A 16,328-nucleotide genomic window follows, 5' to 3' on the forward strand; every position below is an offset into this window, starting at 1 on the left:
AAGAAATCACAAATGAAAGCTGCCAAAGATAGCTTTGAACTAGATAACAAAATAGAAATTGAAAGAATCTATCAGTCATGTTCTGGAAGAAAGTAAAAAATGAAAACTCCCAGGAATATTATAGCCAAAATCCAGAGTTCCCAAGCCAAAGAAAAAATACTGTAAGCAGCAAGAAAGAAAGAATTAAGCCACTAGGGAGTCACAGTCAGGATCACACAAGATTTAGCAGCTACCAGTTTAATGCAATGAAGACTATTAAAATATGATATTCCAGATGAAAAGGATATAGACTTGCCATAAAGAATATCCTGACCAGAAAAACAGAGTATGAAACTTCCAGGGGAAAATTGACCTTTAATGAAAGAGAGAACTTTCTTTAGCATTCCTAAGGAAAAGACTAGAGTTGAGTAGAAAATCTGAGATATAAGCATTGGAAACAAGAGAAGCAAAGAGAGGATTCTGGGAAGATGGGGGAGTAGGTCAGAAAAATTTTAGTTCTCCAAATTTCCTCCATAGAAAAAGACAGAATATTGTCTCAGAGAAATGTAGAGCAGCAGATATGAACAAAAGCCAAGGCAAAGCAGTTGTTCTCCTAAGAAAACCTAAGAAGACCCCAGGAAAGGTTTGACCTCCAGGGATAGAGGTTTAGCTGAGTGGAGAGCAAACACCTCTAGGACAATTCTGTGGAATCAACAAACAACAAGCTCTGGTGTCAGCTCAGGTTGGGAGGAAGACTTAGCCTTAGAAGTTTTCAATTCCAGGACAGTGTGGGGTCTGACAGGTGAGGAGGATAAGACTGAAGGATGTTCCACTGTTGAGGGATGCCAAAAACAGCTATGTTGATTAGATGTGTCTTGGGATGTGGCTGCAGGGAAAAGGAGCTAGTACACACCTGGTGAGTGCTGTAGCAGAAGAGTGGGGACCCTGCTGGCTGTGGGCACTCACAGGAGATTAGAGTCCCTTGTTTCAGTTCCAGGGAAGAGAGGACAGCTGTAGTTTGCAGCTACTGGAAGGACCACAGGGAGTAAGATCTTTTGCAGGAAAGAGTGACTTGGGGCTCTAGACATGACTTACCAGTGAAGAGGAGAACCCAAGGTTGAGTCCTAGGACAGACCTCAGAAAACAACAATAAGATAGACCTGAGGCTTAGGGCATTACTCCCCATGCCTCAGGAATAGAACTTGATCACACTAATAGCTGCAAAAAACAAAACAAAACTAAAAAATATAAAAATGAGCAAGAAAACAAATGAGAAAGAACCCAATCATAGATAGCTACTATGAAGATAGAGAAGATCTGGGTTTATATTCAGAGGAAGATAATGGAGCTAAAAAAGCCACTCCTTTTTCAGTGAGAAATGTCAAATGGTCCCAAACACAAAAAGATTCTGAGAAGAACTTAATAAGAACTTTAAAAATCAGAGAGACTGAGGGAAAATTAGGGGAAAAAAATTATAGCAATACAAGAAAATCAAGAAAATTACGAAAAGAAAATCAACCAAATTGAAATAGAGAACCAAAAACTTAAGGAAGAAAATAACTCCTTGAAAACTAGAATTGGGCAAAGGGAAGCTAATGATGTTATAAGACATAAAGAAATAATAAAATAAAAATAAAAAAAATGAAAAAATAGAAGAGAATATGAAACATCAGAAAAACAACTGATATGGAAAACGGATTGAAGAAAAATAATGTGAGAATAATTGGATTGCCTGAAAATTATGGTAAAAAAGAATCTTGACACAATAGTACAAGAAATTATCCAGGAAAATTGCCCTGAATTTCTAGAACAAGAGGACAAAGCAGAAATAGAAAAAAAATCCACCAATCACTACCTAAAAGAGATCCTAGGAGGAAAATTTACAGAAATATAATAGCTAAGTTTCAAAGCTCCTAGGTTAAGGAGAAAATATTGGAAGCAACAAGGAAGCAAACAATTTAAATATCATGGAACTACAAAAAGAATTACACAAGACCTAGCAGCTACTATGTTGAAGGACCATACATCTTGGAATATTATATTTTGTAAAGCAAAAGAGCTGGAGTTATGAACAAAGGTAATTTACCCAGAAAGTTAAGTATAACAATGAATGAAAAAAAATGAACACTTAATGAACTGACTTTCAGGCATTTGTGACAAAAACAGGAGAATGTAAGGGAAATTTAACACAAAACATCCAGAAGAAATAAAAAGTAAACATTAAGGACCAATTATAAGAGATTTAATAAGGCCAATTCATTTACTTCTTTTATATGAAAATGTTATCAATTCTATTATGACAATTATTTTTATTTTGGTAGTTTAAAAGTAGGACTTAGGTGAGTATGACAGGGTGATTCTAAAAAACTGTAGGGAGAGATAAAAAGGAGCAATTATCTCATACAAATGAAACAAAAAAAGAAAAACATTGAGAAAGAAGAAGCTAGTTGGGAGGGAGGGGGAAGGGTGGGTATTGCTGAAACCTTACTCTCAGTGGGAATGGGTTAAAGGGAGAACAACATACACACACACACGGGTATAAAACTCTTCTATACTCAGAAAGAAGAGGGCAAAGGGATAGAGGCGGAGTAGAGGATAAGGGAGGAACTCTTATAGAGTTGGGTAGGTTAAGGAATAGGAGGGCAAGGTAGCACATTGAAGTATGGAAGAGGAGTGAGAAGGGATAGGAATAGGGTGAGAAGGATAGTGAGGAAATATAGGAAGGAGGGAAATATACAACAAATAATTATAGCTTAGAATGTGAATGGGATGAATTTACCCATAAAATGCAAACTGATAGCAGATTAAAAATTTTAATCCAACAATATATTGCTTTCAGGAAATACTATAAAAATTAGAGATACACAAAAACATAAAAAGGACAGGAGTAGAATTTATTATATTAAAATAAGGATTATAATCAATATGTCAGACAAAATTAAAGCTAAAATAGACAATCAAAAAGAAAAATAGGGAAATTACAATATGTGTCAGCCATATTATTCAATATTGCTTTAGACTGGGGTGGCCAGGTAGCACAGCAAGTAAGAGCACCAGCCTTAGAGTCTGGATGACCTGGGATCAAATCCGGTCTCAGACACTTAGCACCCACACAGAAACACCTGGGCGTGTAACCTTGAGCAAGTTACTTAACCCCAATGCTTAGGGGTGACCAGGTGGCAGAGTGAGTAAGAGCACCGGCCCCAGAGTCAGGATGACCTGGGATCGAATCTGGGCTCTGATACTTAGCCCCACACCCAGAAATAACTGGCCATGTAACTTTGAGCAAGTTAACCCCAATTGCTTAAAAAATGTTGCTTTAGACCATTTAAAATAACTAGAGTGTATAAAATACCTGAGAATATACCTGCCAAAAAAGATAGAGGAACTATACTAATATAAACATAAAGCACTTTTTATACAAATAAACTTAGATCTAAATAATTGAAACAATATTTATTGTCCATGACTAGGTAAAGCCAATATAACAAAAAATGACAATTTTATGTAACTAAACAATTTATGTAATACCATCCCAACTAAGTCACTAAAAATTAACTTGCTGAGTTAGAAAAAAATAATTAAAAAGTTCATTTAGAAGAACAAAAGGTCAGGAACTACAAAGAAACTGTAAAGGAAGCAGATCTAGTAGTATCAGACCTTAAATCACATTACAAGGTGAGAGAATTGTTGAAGTATAAAATGGATAATTTTGATTATTTTAAATTAAAATTTTCTTATGTAAAAACCTATATAGATAAGAATAGAAGGAATGCAGAAAACTGGGGAAAAACTTTCACAGAGACTCTCTCAGAAGGGGATTGAGTTGGAATATGGCTGTGGTATAGGAAATTGATGAGCTGGTTGATTTAGAAACACAGAAAGACTTGGATTTATGAAAGAAGATGCTATCTACCTTCAGAGAAACAGATAACAAGTAGAAATAAGCATGGTGCAGTCTTACATATATGTGTATGAGTATGTATGTGTATGTTTATAGATATCTATGTATATATATTTGTATGTATGTGTGTATATCTATTGATATCAATAGCTATATCTATCTATCTATCTATCTATCTATCTATCTATCTATCTATCTATCTATCTCCACACTTAATTGTAACCTTCTTTTGGGGGGTAGGGAGGGGAAAATAAAGTAAAAAGTACACAGCAGAGAACAAAAGAAAATGTACAGGGCAGAAAAGAAAAGCTGAACAGTTTTGAAAACATGTAACATTTATTATATAAGTTTTCTTGACATTGATATTTATTGCTTTATATTATATCCTCTTTTATGTTTTGCTGTGTACATAGTAATGGTTTTTTTTTCTTATTTTGTACTTAAGTTTAAAAGAAATTAAAAAAGCATAAAGAGAAAAATACGAAAAAAAAATCACAATGGACTGAATGAGTTTAAACTTTTTACATTCCTATGTGGGTAGATATACATGTAGCTCTTCAGAATGCTATCAACATTAGGGATTATAGAGGGAACCTAACCAGAGAGAGGGATAGAGTATGATTTTGTTGTTTTTATGATCTCCAAAGCATATTGGAAAGAATGGGTAAGAAGAATACACTGGGAGAATGGGGATGGATAGAAAGAATGGGGAAAATTATCTTACATAAATGGGTTTGCAAAGAAGAATAGTGCAACAAAAAAGGACAGTATTAGGGTGGAGAGGGCAGCTAGGCAGTGCATTGGATTGAGCATCAGACCTAGAAGCAAAAAGACCTGGATTCAAATCTGATCTGACAGTTCCTAGCTGTGTGATCCTGGGCAAGTCATTTAACCCTCTTTGCTTTAGTTTCCTCATCTGTAAAATGAGCTAGAGTAGGAAACAATAAATAATTCCAGTATCATTGCCAAGAAAACCCCAAATGTGGTAAAAAAAGAGTTGAACATGATTGAAACAACTAAACAACATGTGTGAGGAGAGCAGACGACACTTGAATCTCACTTCCATCTGAACTGGTTAAAGGAGGAAAGAATACACATACATACACAGTTGGGTCTTGTCCAGCAGGAAAATAGGAGGTAAAATAGTTAAGAGAATAAGAGGGAAAGTAGATTAAAGGAGACATTAGTCAGAAGCAAAAACAAACAAACAAACAAATCAGAAGAATCAGAGAAAAAAGAAGGAAAAGAATAGATTTGAGGAAATACACTGTAATTATAACTGCAGATGTGAGTGTGATGAACTCCTGTATAAAATAAAAGAAGATAAGAGAGTGGACTAGAAACCAGAATCCAACAGTATATTATTTACAAGAAACACCACACCTGAAACAGAAAGATACACAGAGATTTAAAATAAAGGGGTAGAGAAGAATCTATTAGGTTTCAGCTGAAGTAAAAAAAAAATGCAATAAAGGGCTTTTGAAGCTAAGAGTTAGAAATTAATTGGAAACTAAGTTACTGTTAAAGAATGGCTGGGGGAGGGGAGAGAAGGGGCGGGAGAAGAGCCAAAATGGCAGAGTGAAGTAGGAACTTGCTTGAGCTCATTCCCCAATCACCTCCAAATACCTGAAAAAATGACTGTACAAATTTTAGAACCCCCAAAATGAGAGTGAAACACATCTCTGGCTGAAGACAGCCTGGCAGGCTGACAAGAAGGGTCTATCACACTGGACTGGGAGCAGAGCACAATCCCGCAAGACCTGTGCCAACACAGATCAGGTTGGAGCAGACCTCAGGGGACTGAATAACTGGTAGCTGTGGCAGTTTTCAGACTTTTCAACCCACAAACATCAAAGACGAAGTAAAAGGTCAGTGGGGAAAGTCTGTTGGACCTGGGTGAGAGAAGATTGTGGTCAGGCTCCAGGCCCCATGGCAGCAGAGGTGGTGGTGGTGGAGGCAGTGGTGGAGGCAGCAGGTTATAATAGCAGCAGCTTTTGCTTCTGGAGCTCCAGGACCACAGATGGTGTGGGGAATAAGTGGATGATCAGGGGGCAATTGCAGGGATCTCTTTGCTGATGCTGAGGCAGGATTCTCTTGCTTTGCCCTGATTGGATTGGGGTCACAATCTTGGGTGGCAGTAACAGGGTGAGGACGAGCACTGGCATGGCAGAGCTTGTGGTGGCTATGGAGAGGGAGACCTTCTCACAGCTCTGAGGCAGAAAAGAGTGCTTGTGGTCATGCACAGACCAGACCACAGGTCACGAAAGGAGTAAACACTTCTCCTTTAACCATATCACCTTAGAAGAATTGAAAATTTACAGATGCCTAGAAGTAACTCTGACAACAGCTGCATAATACCCCAGAAATTTAGGACACAGTACTCTCAACTCTGGAAACAAGGTCCTACTTTGGCAAAGAGCTCAAAAGTCAAGTAATTGGTTGGGAAAATGAACAAACAGAGGAAAAAATCAGACTACAGAATCTTTCTTTGGTGACAAAGAAGAACAAATCATACAACCAGAGGAAGACAACAAAGTCAAAACTCCTGCATCAAAAGCCTTCAAGAAAAATATGAATTGGTCACGGGCCCTAGAGAAGCTCAAAAAGGATTTTGAAAATCAAGTAAGAGAAGTAGAGGAAAAGCTAAGAAGAGGAAATGAAAAGACGATGTAAGAAGAGCATGAAAAACAAGTCCACAGTTTGCTAAAAGAGATTCCCAAAATATTGAAGAAAATATCACCTTAAAAAATAGGGTGACTCAAATGGAGAAAGAGGTTAAAAAAATCAATGAGAAGAAAAATGCCTTGAAAAGCTGAATTGGCCAAATGGAACAGGATGTCCAAAAGCTTACTGAAGGAAATAATTCATTCAAAATTAGAGCAAATGGAAGCTAATGACTTTATAAGAAAGCAAGATATTATAAAACAGATCCAAAAGAATGAAAAAAATAGAAGATAATGTGCACTATCCCATCAGAAAAACAACTGACCTGGAAAATAGATTCAGGAAAAACATTTTAAAAATTATTGGACTACCTGAAATCAAATATCAAAAAAAGAGCCTAGACATCATCTTTCAAAAAAATTATCAAGGAAACCTGTCCTGATCTTCTAGAACCAGAGGTGAAATAGAAATCGAAAGAATCTACCAATTGCCTTGAAAAAAGATCCCAAAAAGAAAACTCCAAGGAATATTATAGTCAAATTCCAGAGTTCCCAGGTCAAGGAGAAAATATTACAAGCAGCCAGGAAGAAAGGAATCAAGTATTGTAGAAACACAATCAGGATAACACAAGATGTAGCAGCTTCTAAACTAAGGGGTAATCACTATGCATGCCATGCCATCTTGGGATGGGGGTAGGGGAGAGATGGGGAGAAAATTTGTAACTCAAAATCTTGTGGAAATGAATGTTGAAAACTAAAAATAAATAAATACATTTTGGGAAAATAGAAAAGAAGGAATGGCTGGTTCAAAGAACAAATTATGAAAAATTTCAATAATTTCATTCTACATAATGACAGCAATGAGAAAACATACCAAAATTAGTGTAATGCAACCAACACAGTACTTAGGGGAAGATTATATTTCTAAATGTTTTCATCAATAAAATAATAAAAGTAGATCAATCAATTGGGAATGCAACTTTAACTTAGAAAACTGACAAATTATTTAAAAAAATTAAACATCAAAATAAAAATCCTGAAAATCAAAGGAAAAATGAACAGAGTGAAATGTTAAAAGAAAACTATCACACTGATAAATAAAACTAGGATGTTTTTTTTTCTAGTGAGTGTTAGGGGAATAAATGGTAAAATAGATTAGCCATTAACTAATTTCATTTAACAGAAGAAAGAAAAAAACCCAATTATTAGTATCAAAAAGGAAAATAGTCAATTTATAATTAATAAAGAAGGAATAAAAGAAATTATGAGATTCCCACCTAATTATATTCCAATAAATTGATAATCTAATTGAAATGGATGTATATTTCAAAATATATAAATTGCCCAGATTAACAAACCAAGAAATAGAACACTTATGTCTCCCTATTGTAGAAAAAGAAATTAAGCCATAAATAAAATCACAAAGAAAAAAAATCCTCAGGACCATATTGATTTACAAGCTAATTCTCCCAAACATTTAAAGCAAATTAATTCCAATATTACCTAACTTTTTGTAAAAAAACAGGGAAACAAGGATTTCCTTATTCCAATTCCTTCTATGAAATAAATATGATCTTGATACCCAAATCAGACAGTCTAAATAGAGAAAGAAAACTATAGACCAATTTCCCTAATGAACATTGATATAAAAATATTAAATAACATATTAGCAAGGAGATTACACAAAGATAATACTCTATAAGTATGCTAGACTTAAACTAAGAATGTGGGACTGGTTTAATAGTAGGAAACTTATAATGTATTGTACCAATAATAAAGATCAAAGTCATGATTATTTCAATCAATTAAGAAAAAGTAAAATATCCATTCACACTTTAAAAAAACACTAAAAAGCATAAGAATAAATGGAATTTCCCTTGAAATGATAATAGTATCTGTCTAAAACTAAGAATAAGCACTATCTGTAATGAAGATAAGCTAGAAACCTTTCTAATAAGTTTAGGGCTGAAGTAAGGATATTCATCATCAGCATCAATATTGTACTGGAAATGCTAACCATAGCAAAAAGACAAGAAAATGAAATGGAAAGAATAAGATAGACAAAGAGGACACAAAGCTATCACTTTTTTGAAGATGATATGAGGGTTTACTTATAGAAACCTAGAGCGTCAGCTGAGAAACTAATGAAAACAATGAACAACTTCAGCAAAGTTGCAGAATATAAATTAAACCCGCACAAATCATCAGTATTTTTATATATTACCAACAAAGTCCAGGAGGAAGAGATAGAAAGAGAAATTCCATTTAAAATAATTATGAGCAGCATAAAATACTTACATATCTAACTACCAATATACACATAGTAACTGCACGAACATAATTACCAAACACTTTTTACACAAAGAAAGGGGGATCTAAATAACTGGAGAAAGGTTAATAGCTAATTGTAGGCCATAATAAAAATGACAATACTAGATAAATTAATTTGGTTATTTAGTGCTATACCAAAATACCAAAGAAGTAGTTTATAGACCTAGAAAAAATAACAATATGTGTGGAGGCATAAAAGATAAAGAATATCAAATGAATCAGTGAAAAAAAATGGTAAGGGAGTCTAGCAGTACCATATCTTAAACTATAGTATAAAACTATAATTTTCCTTTCCCTTTCCATTTTATTTTTTTAATGTGATATCAAGACTCTAACTTTTCCTTCCTTCCTTCCTTCCTTCCTTCCTTCCTTCCTTCCTTCCTTCCTTCCTTCCTTCCTTCTTTTCTTCTTACCTTCCTCTGACATGGCTAATTTAGGTATTAGTTTTGCGCAACTATTCATAACTCTAAGACATCTTGTTTTCTTATCTTCTTAATGGGTGAGGGACGGGAGGAAGGGAGAAAATTTGGAGGAGAAAGTAAAGTTGAATTAAAAATATAATACAATATTGTTTGGCATGTTGTTGAAACCATATCAAGTATCATTTGTGTAGTATTTCTAAATTGTCAGAGGAGGTAGAAATATGCTTCCACATTCTATACCCTCTGCTTTTTACAAAAGAACTAAGAAACTCTGAAACTGGTTATGAAGGATGCAAATAGCCTTTTCTGAATCTTTGGACTCAGGAAAAGATGAGGCAGAATTACTAAGATAAATATAGTTTTTGAAAAGAAAAATGTCATTAGGAAATATCACTGGGACCTAGAATTACTTGGCAAATGGAAAAAAAAATAAAAGATTTAGGTTTTACAATCCCAGGGACTAGTGAAATTAGGTTTTTTTCCCTTTTAATTTCATTAATGATTAATTTACAATGTTATGTCATACATTTTGTCTGTTCTACAACAGGGTTCCTGTTACTAATCACAAGCGAACAGCAAAAATTTGAAGGATAGTATTCTGTAGCGATTCAGAAGCTGGCACTGGATTTGGGAACTTCAGGCACATATTAGCCATGTGACTAGAGGAAAGTTACTCAAAATTCTCAGTGCCCCAGAAAACTCTCTAACACTTCAAGTTATCAATGAGTTACCTATTTGTATTTTTGGAGAGAATTTCCACATTGGAAGTTTCCCATTATAATGAAAACACAAGTCCAGGACTGTCCCCAACCCCCAGAAAAAATTCACTGTAGTCATATACATAGGACTATTTCTGTTAAGATTATTCCAAGCTAGGGATTCAATTATATAGATGTATAATTTCTTATATAGATAAGTGTAGTTAGTTGATGGTTAGTTGGAATAAATTAACATAATAACAAGGGGGTGAGCTTGTTTCTCTCAGTGAATTGTCATTGTTTGTGTGTGGTGTGCTTAGATAGAGTTAAGCAACCACAGTTAATAGCTTTTATCCTCTTACCTCTGATAGAACTGCCACCATTATCGCCAGGTATCCAGGAAAGAGTGATTGAGGAAGATGTAGTTTTAGATACAGTAAGTCGAGGTTGATCTGGTGGAACTAGAAGGAAAACATTTTGAAAAGAAAGGAATTAGGTATTCATGACAAGTATTTTCTTGCAAATATGCAAATCACTTCTGTCAAAATGTCTAATTTATATCAATCAATCAACTAGTATTTATTATACAAACACAAAGAATAAAACAATCCTTACTCTCCAGGATCTTCCAGCATTGGGAAGATAAAGTACAAAATCCATTATATAAAAAAATCAACTAGATTTGTATTCTATTTTATTATTCATTCCTTTGACTGACTTTACAACATAACATGTCTATTGAAATTATCTTTTAAAATAACTAGAGATATAAAATATTATCTACTTTAAAGTCTCACCCTAATTTAATTGTGAGATTAAAAAAATGTAGATGTTCCCAGGGATTGACAAAAAGGGGGGTATGTATATGTCCCAGAAAGGGCATGGAGAGGGAGAGAGGAGTTTTTTACAAATTCAGTTTTCTCAGAAATATTACAAATATCCTGTGTATATATATATAAACCTACCAAGTCAACTCATCTCTAAACATAAAAGATTTATCAATATTCAGAAGCATATGAAACTGAAAGATCCTTGGAGTATGATGAATGAACACTTTTCCCTCATCAAAGCATATAACTTCTTGGAATTTAGTATTATTTTGGAATGACTCATAGGAGTAGGCAAACATTATTGTGACATTCTATATACATAAAGAAAACTTTTGTGAAATTTTGGGTCAGTTCATCATATTCTTTCCAAGAGTCTCGTAATAAATTCTTTTCACCTCATGCTCAAAGAGATATCTTCTATTATGATCTCTAGTCATCATCTCTCTTTAGAGTACCAACAAAGGTCTATCTATTAAAAGGGCTTAGATGATTTCCTGTTTAATTGTTTTCAATTCCTGTTGGAATTTTTTTTGTAATATTTTTTATGCATCTTAGTGATAATGAGTTGAGTTATAGTGAAATCTGAGAAATAATTAGAGAAGTGAATGTGAATTTGAAATTGTCACCTATTTTCACCTTGAACTGGAAAGGATAACTTTTTTTTGTTCCAAAAACCAACTTGCTTATAGTAGTTTTGTAATCCCCCCCTTTTTTCTATTCACATGAATTTTAAGCTGTTTAGTTCTTTAATATCTCTGGCTTTTAAAGACATAGCTATCATTACCTAATCTACAAAAAACGAGCAAAGGAAGCTGACAGCAATAGCTATCATGGCATATTATCAGCACTTACAGTGATTATTTAGTAGGAATCCTTCTGGGCTACTCATTAAATTATGCAATTGATTAATTTTGCCTTATCTGAAACAGAATGTTACTGGAAGAGCCATCAAAAAATGAACAATTTCAAGACCTTTATACTGTACTTATCAATCTTAAAAAAATTAAGATAGCAAATTTTTCTAGGTTCTGTCCTAAAGCAAGTTTTGTTTGAAAAAAATAGTTACTATTAGATTTGATGGCAACATGCTTACTGATTTATTCCCAATTGTGGTGGACTAATTGTTATAGGAATTTATAGGCATCTCAAGTGTGGAGCTCCTTTAAAAACACTTAAGAATGTCAACTAATACCTTTTGATCATATCATACATACAAGATATTATTTTTATTTTGTAATAGCAACATAATGCTACAAAGTGACAGTAAACTGGGACTCATGTATTAACTTATGAGTCTGGAAACCTTCAATATTAAACTAAAGATTTTATAATACATATAGATTTTATAATGCATAACTGAAATTTTTCACTGAATTCTGAAACTCAAAAATCATATTTTCTGGAGATAGGCAGTCAGAGAATGGAACTAGTAGAGAATCAGTTGCCATAGTAAATGCAGTATCTTGAAAACAGCAGAAATATTCAGTCAATACTCAATGAGGCTAGGAAGCAGAGACACTTTTAAGACATTAGCTAGACTGAGGACATTGTCCTTTTCAGGAATACCTGTATCTTAGCTAGAACTGCACTTTTTGACCTATTCTTTCCTTCCTCCTTATAAAATATATGTTGCTTAAGGGATACTAGAAGCAAAGTAGATGACCATCTATTAATTTGCTGGGAAAAAATGACAGATATGAATATAGGGATGTGTCAAGACTTACATGAATTGATTCAAAGTGATATAAGCAGAGGTGGAACAACTGCAAACAAAATTACTACAACAATGAAGATAAAAAAAACAACATCAAAACAGTCTAAATTGAATGTCTTAATAATATAAAAAACAAGCTTGACCTCAAAGAAGAGATATGAGAAGACATTCCACTTCCCTAATCCACCCCTATCCTGGCTCCTGTAAGACACTGAAATCCATATTTGTAGAATGTTCAATATATCTGATGTTATATTCAGTGGATCCCAATGGACCTCAATCTCTGCCAGGGGGATATCACTTAGATGGTTTTATGACTTGCTTTGTCCATTTACATTGTTGGAATAATTTTGTGATTGCTTTCCTGATTTTGCTCATATATCTTTGAACAAATTCATCTAACTCAACCCACTTTTCTATACTTATGTTTATTATTTTATAACAGTAATATTCCATTAAATTACTGCTATATTTTTATATATATTTGTCATTTGTCACATTTTATGTTATATATGACATATTTGTCATTTTGACAGGAGAGTAATATTCTATCATGTTACCTATGTATTTCTATTACTATATACACACATATACATATATACATGTGTGTATATGCACATACAAATATATACATGCACATATACACACATATACATTAAAAAAGATCCCAAGCAGACATTTTAGGATTGTTGAGAATGTCTGTTGTTTTTCCCTTCCTTAACCTACTTCCAAAAACCTTCTTATATTAAGTAAGTGGAAAGAAGAGGGAGGTGGCTTTGTTGTGTCTTCAGTTCCTACATTCCATATCTATCTTAGTGATTGGTCAGTATTAGGCAAAGCATCAAAATATAATGTAGCACTAAAGGCTGACAATACATTACATATTGGTGCCCTATTGGTATTTATCCACTGTATGTATTCAAAACCATAGCTCATCTCCCTGTGCCCTCACAGTTTACTTTTTTTCTTTAGCTAAAGTACAAAAAGTAAAGGCATGCAATAAAGTATCATAGCTGGAAAAGTAGCAATCAGGTATTTTCTCCCCCAAATGCACATGTCATCAATATAGGGGAATAAGGATGCATAGGGATTAAACATGAATGGTGAACACTAAAGGAACTATGAAACAAGGTAACATATATGGAGGACAAAATTATGCCTTAAAACTCATTATCTTCTGATTTTGTCATTCTGCTCTCACTAAGACTTTTATTTTGAGTGTGGCCTTTCTATTGGAAGTTTTGCTCTGATGGATTCTACTGTTCTGACCGTGATTGCTGATGAATTGTCTGTATCTCAGTTAAGTGTTGCTTGGGTGGTTTTGTGTAGTTGCTGGTATATAGTCTCTCTGAGGATGTTGTTAACTGTTGCTAGTTTATTACCTTTGCCTCTTCAGGAGAATCCACTGGCCATTTCAGCACTTTCTGTCTTCTGATGCTGAGAAAACTGTTTTCTTTCTACCCACCAAATTTTCTTTCTGACAGCTATACATCTAGGCAAGCCCTATGCCATTTAAGGTTAAAAATATTCAATAATCCTTTTGGTTTAGCATGAAAATAATAGAAAATTAAGAGGCAAAGTCTATGTTCTCTTCCCACTTAGTGTACATTCCTTTCTTTATTATGCATACCATGTTTCCCCGATAATAAGACCTACCCCGAAAATAAGCCCTCCCCTTACTGTGTAAGATTCCTCTAAAATAAGCCCTCCCCCGAAAATAAGCCCTATTGAGATTGCTACATTTTTTTGTTCACATTTACCTGTTTATTAAAATTGCTGTCAATGTTCATTAAAATAAGCCCTCCCCTGAAAATAAGCCCTCTGGTGTTTTTCTGTCCAAAAAAAAATAATAAGACAGTGTCTTATTATCAGGGAAACACGGGTATATATAAGCAACAAAACCATTACTTGATTATGTATTTAATAAGTGGAAAAACCTGATTGTCCAGCAGGGAAAACCTTGCTATCTTCTTACAGTAATAACCAATTAAAACTACTTCTTACATGTTCTGCATGCTTCCTCTTGAACAGATGCTATATTATGATATAGAGAGGGCTAAAAGGAGTGTTATAAAAACATATTGAAGAACAATGCTTCATAGTATGAAATACTATGGGAATGTTATAAATTGATGGAAAATAAAGTAGTATGTGAAAATCAGAGATAGATGGAGTCATTCACTTAAGACTTATAAACTATAATTATGAAGTACTTTTCTGGTTTCTTCAATAAATATTGCTTTTTAGGCAGACTGACCACATGTAGTAAGAGTTTCCTCAACAATAATCTTGACAAATGATCTGGCAATTCTTGCTTGATGCAGTATATTCCACTTTAAGAGGAGTTAACATTAAACCTAAATCTGACTCCCTGAAACTACTCAAACTCCTTGCCCCTAATTCTCCCCCGGGGACCAAATAAAAAAGTTTAATCCCTCATTCCTTCAATGAATCCTCATACAAAGTGATCTCAAAGGCCATTCAGTTTATTAAAGTATTTCCTTCCTAAAATTTGGTGCTTGTTTTATGCTTTGAGTATAACCAAATTACTTCAAATGGATATGTACTTCTATTTGTAGCTCTTCAAGAGAAATCAAACAGTACTGAAATGCTATGTTGCCATAGTTTATGTATATATTCAGAATTTATTTTGATCATTCTTTCTTCCATGTTCTAAAGAATAAAATTAGAAGACATTAAAAAAAATCTTTTCTTAGTGTCATGCTAAAAACCTTGTTTCTTTCTGGGCTTATACTTTCTATCAGTGCTAGGGTAGATAGTACACTTATTAGTATGTTCAATAAAGTCTCTTTTTTGTTTCTATTTCTTAACTATGCATACAAACTATTTTTAGAAAAAAATTATCAAAAAATGAACAATTTCTTACCTTGTACTTGCAAATTTAAAATAATTTCATCTGATCCCCAATTGTTATTGGCAACACAGCTATAATACCCAGAATCCTCTGCTTTCACAGTGCGGATGACAAAGCTACCATTGCTGAAGATGCTTCTTCGCCCATCAACCATTACTAGACTGGGCATCCCGTTACTACCTCACAGGAAAAAATATGAACAAATTAAACAAATTAAAATCAAAATTAGTCAAAATGGAGGGGAAAGATACAAAGATTTCTTTTGAAATTAACTTGAAATTTGGAGACAATACAGTCTCATATTTTTCTTTGTTTTGGTCTGGAACTATAATTTCCTTGATATGTAAACTTCCTATACCCAAGGCAGAAAAGAAACTTTTGAGTTACTTTATGAAACTTAGAGTTGTCTGGAGCAATGAGAGATTAAGTAATATACCAATGGTTTCATAGATGGTATGTATGAAAGAAAAGATTTATGCCTAGGTTTTCCCAACTTCATGCTATCTCTTTCATATACAATGTTGACCCAGATATTTGATACTGTAATTGATAAGAATTAAATTAATGAATTTTTATTTCTCTTACAAAAGTGCTTTGTTTTAAGATTTTGGTCTAGTAAGGGAGAGAATTTTAGTTTGATTTAATTCACTACTCTTGCATATATTGAGACATTTGCTACCCAAATGGAACTTACATTAATTATTTTTTTACCATTCAGCACAAATTCTTATTTCCTCAAAGTGGGATTCTTTGGATTAAGGTGTCATTTGAGCCAAAATGGTGTAGGGTTAATTCACTGAAACTTATAAAGTATTAACTTCAGTTTGCTTTGTCCTTTGTAGAGTCACTTTATGATTATTGAATCTTCCCACACATTAAGGAATTAATGATTTGTACACAGTCAGAAGAGAT

The 16,328-nt window shown here is 33.7% G+C and overlaps 1 protein-coding gene across 1 annotated transcript in view; it reads right to left on the reverse strand.

Annotated features, from left to right (window-relative positions):
* The window catches only part of DSCAM (DS cell adhesion molecule), an 870,593-nt gene that overhangs the window by 72,952 nt on the left and 781,313 nt on the right, over nucleotides 1-16,328 (reverse strand). Inside the window, exons 23-24 of the mRNA XM_069074855.1 lie at nucleotides 15,429-15,592; nucleotides 10,360-10,458 (exon numbers count right to left, since the gene is read on the reverse strand). Of these exons, the coding sequence (XP_068930956.1) occupies nucleotides 10,360-10,458; nucleotides 15,429-15,592 (263 nt within the window). The remainder of the gene's footprint in view (nucleotides 1-10,359; nucleotides 10,459-15,428; nucleotides 15,593-16,328) is intronic.

Source organism: Petaurus breviceps, unplaced genomic scaffold (assembly GCF_028583685.1).
Source record: "Petaurus breviceps papuanus isolate PSGF00001 unplaced genomic scaffold, PetGlider_PUasm1.0 90897, whole genome shotgun sequence".
Classification (NCBI taxonomy): domain Eukaryota; kingdom Metazoa; phylum Chordata; class Mammalia; order Diprotodontia; family Petauridae; genus Petaurus; species Petaurus breviceps.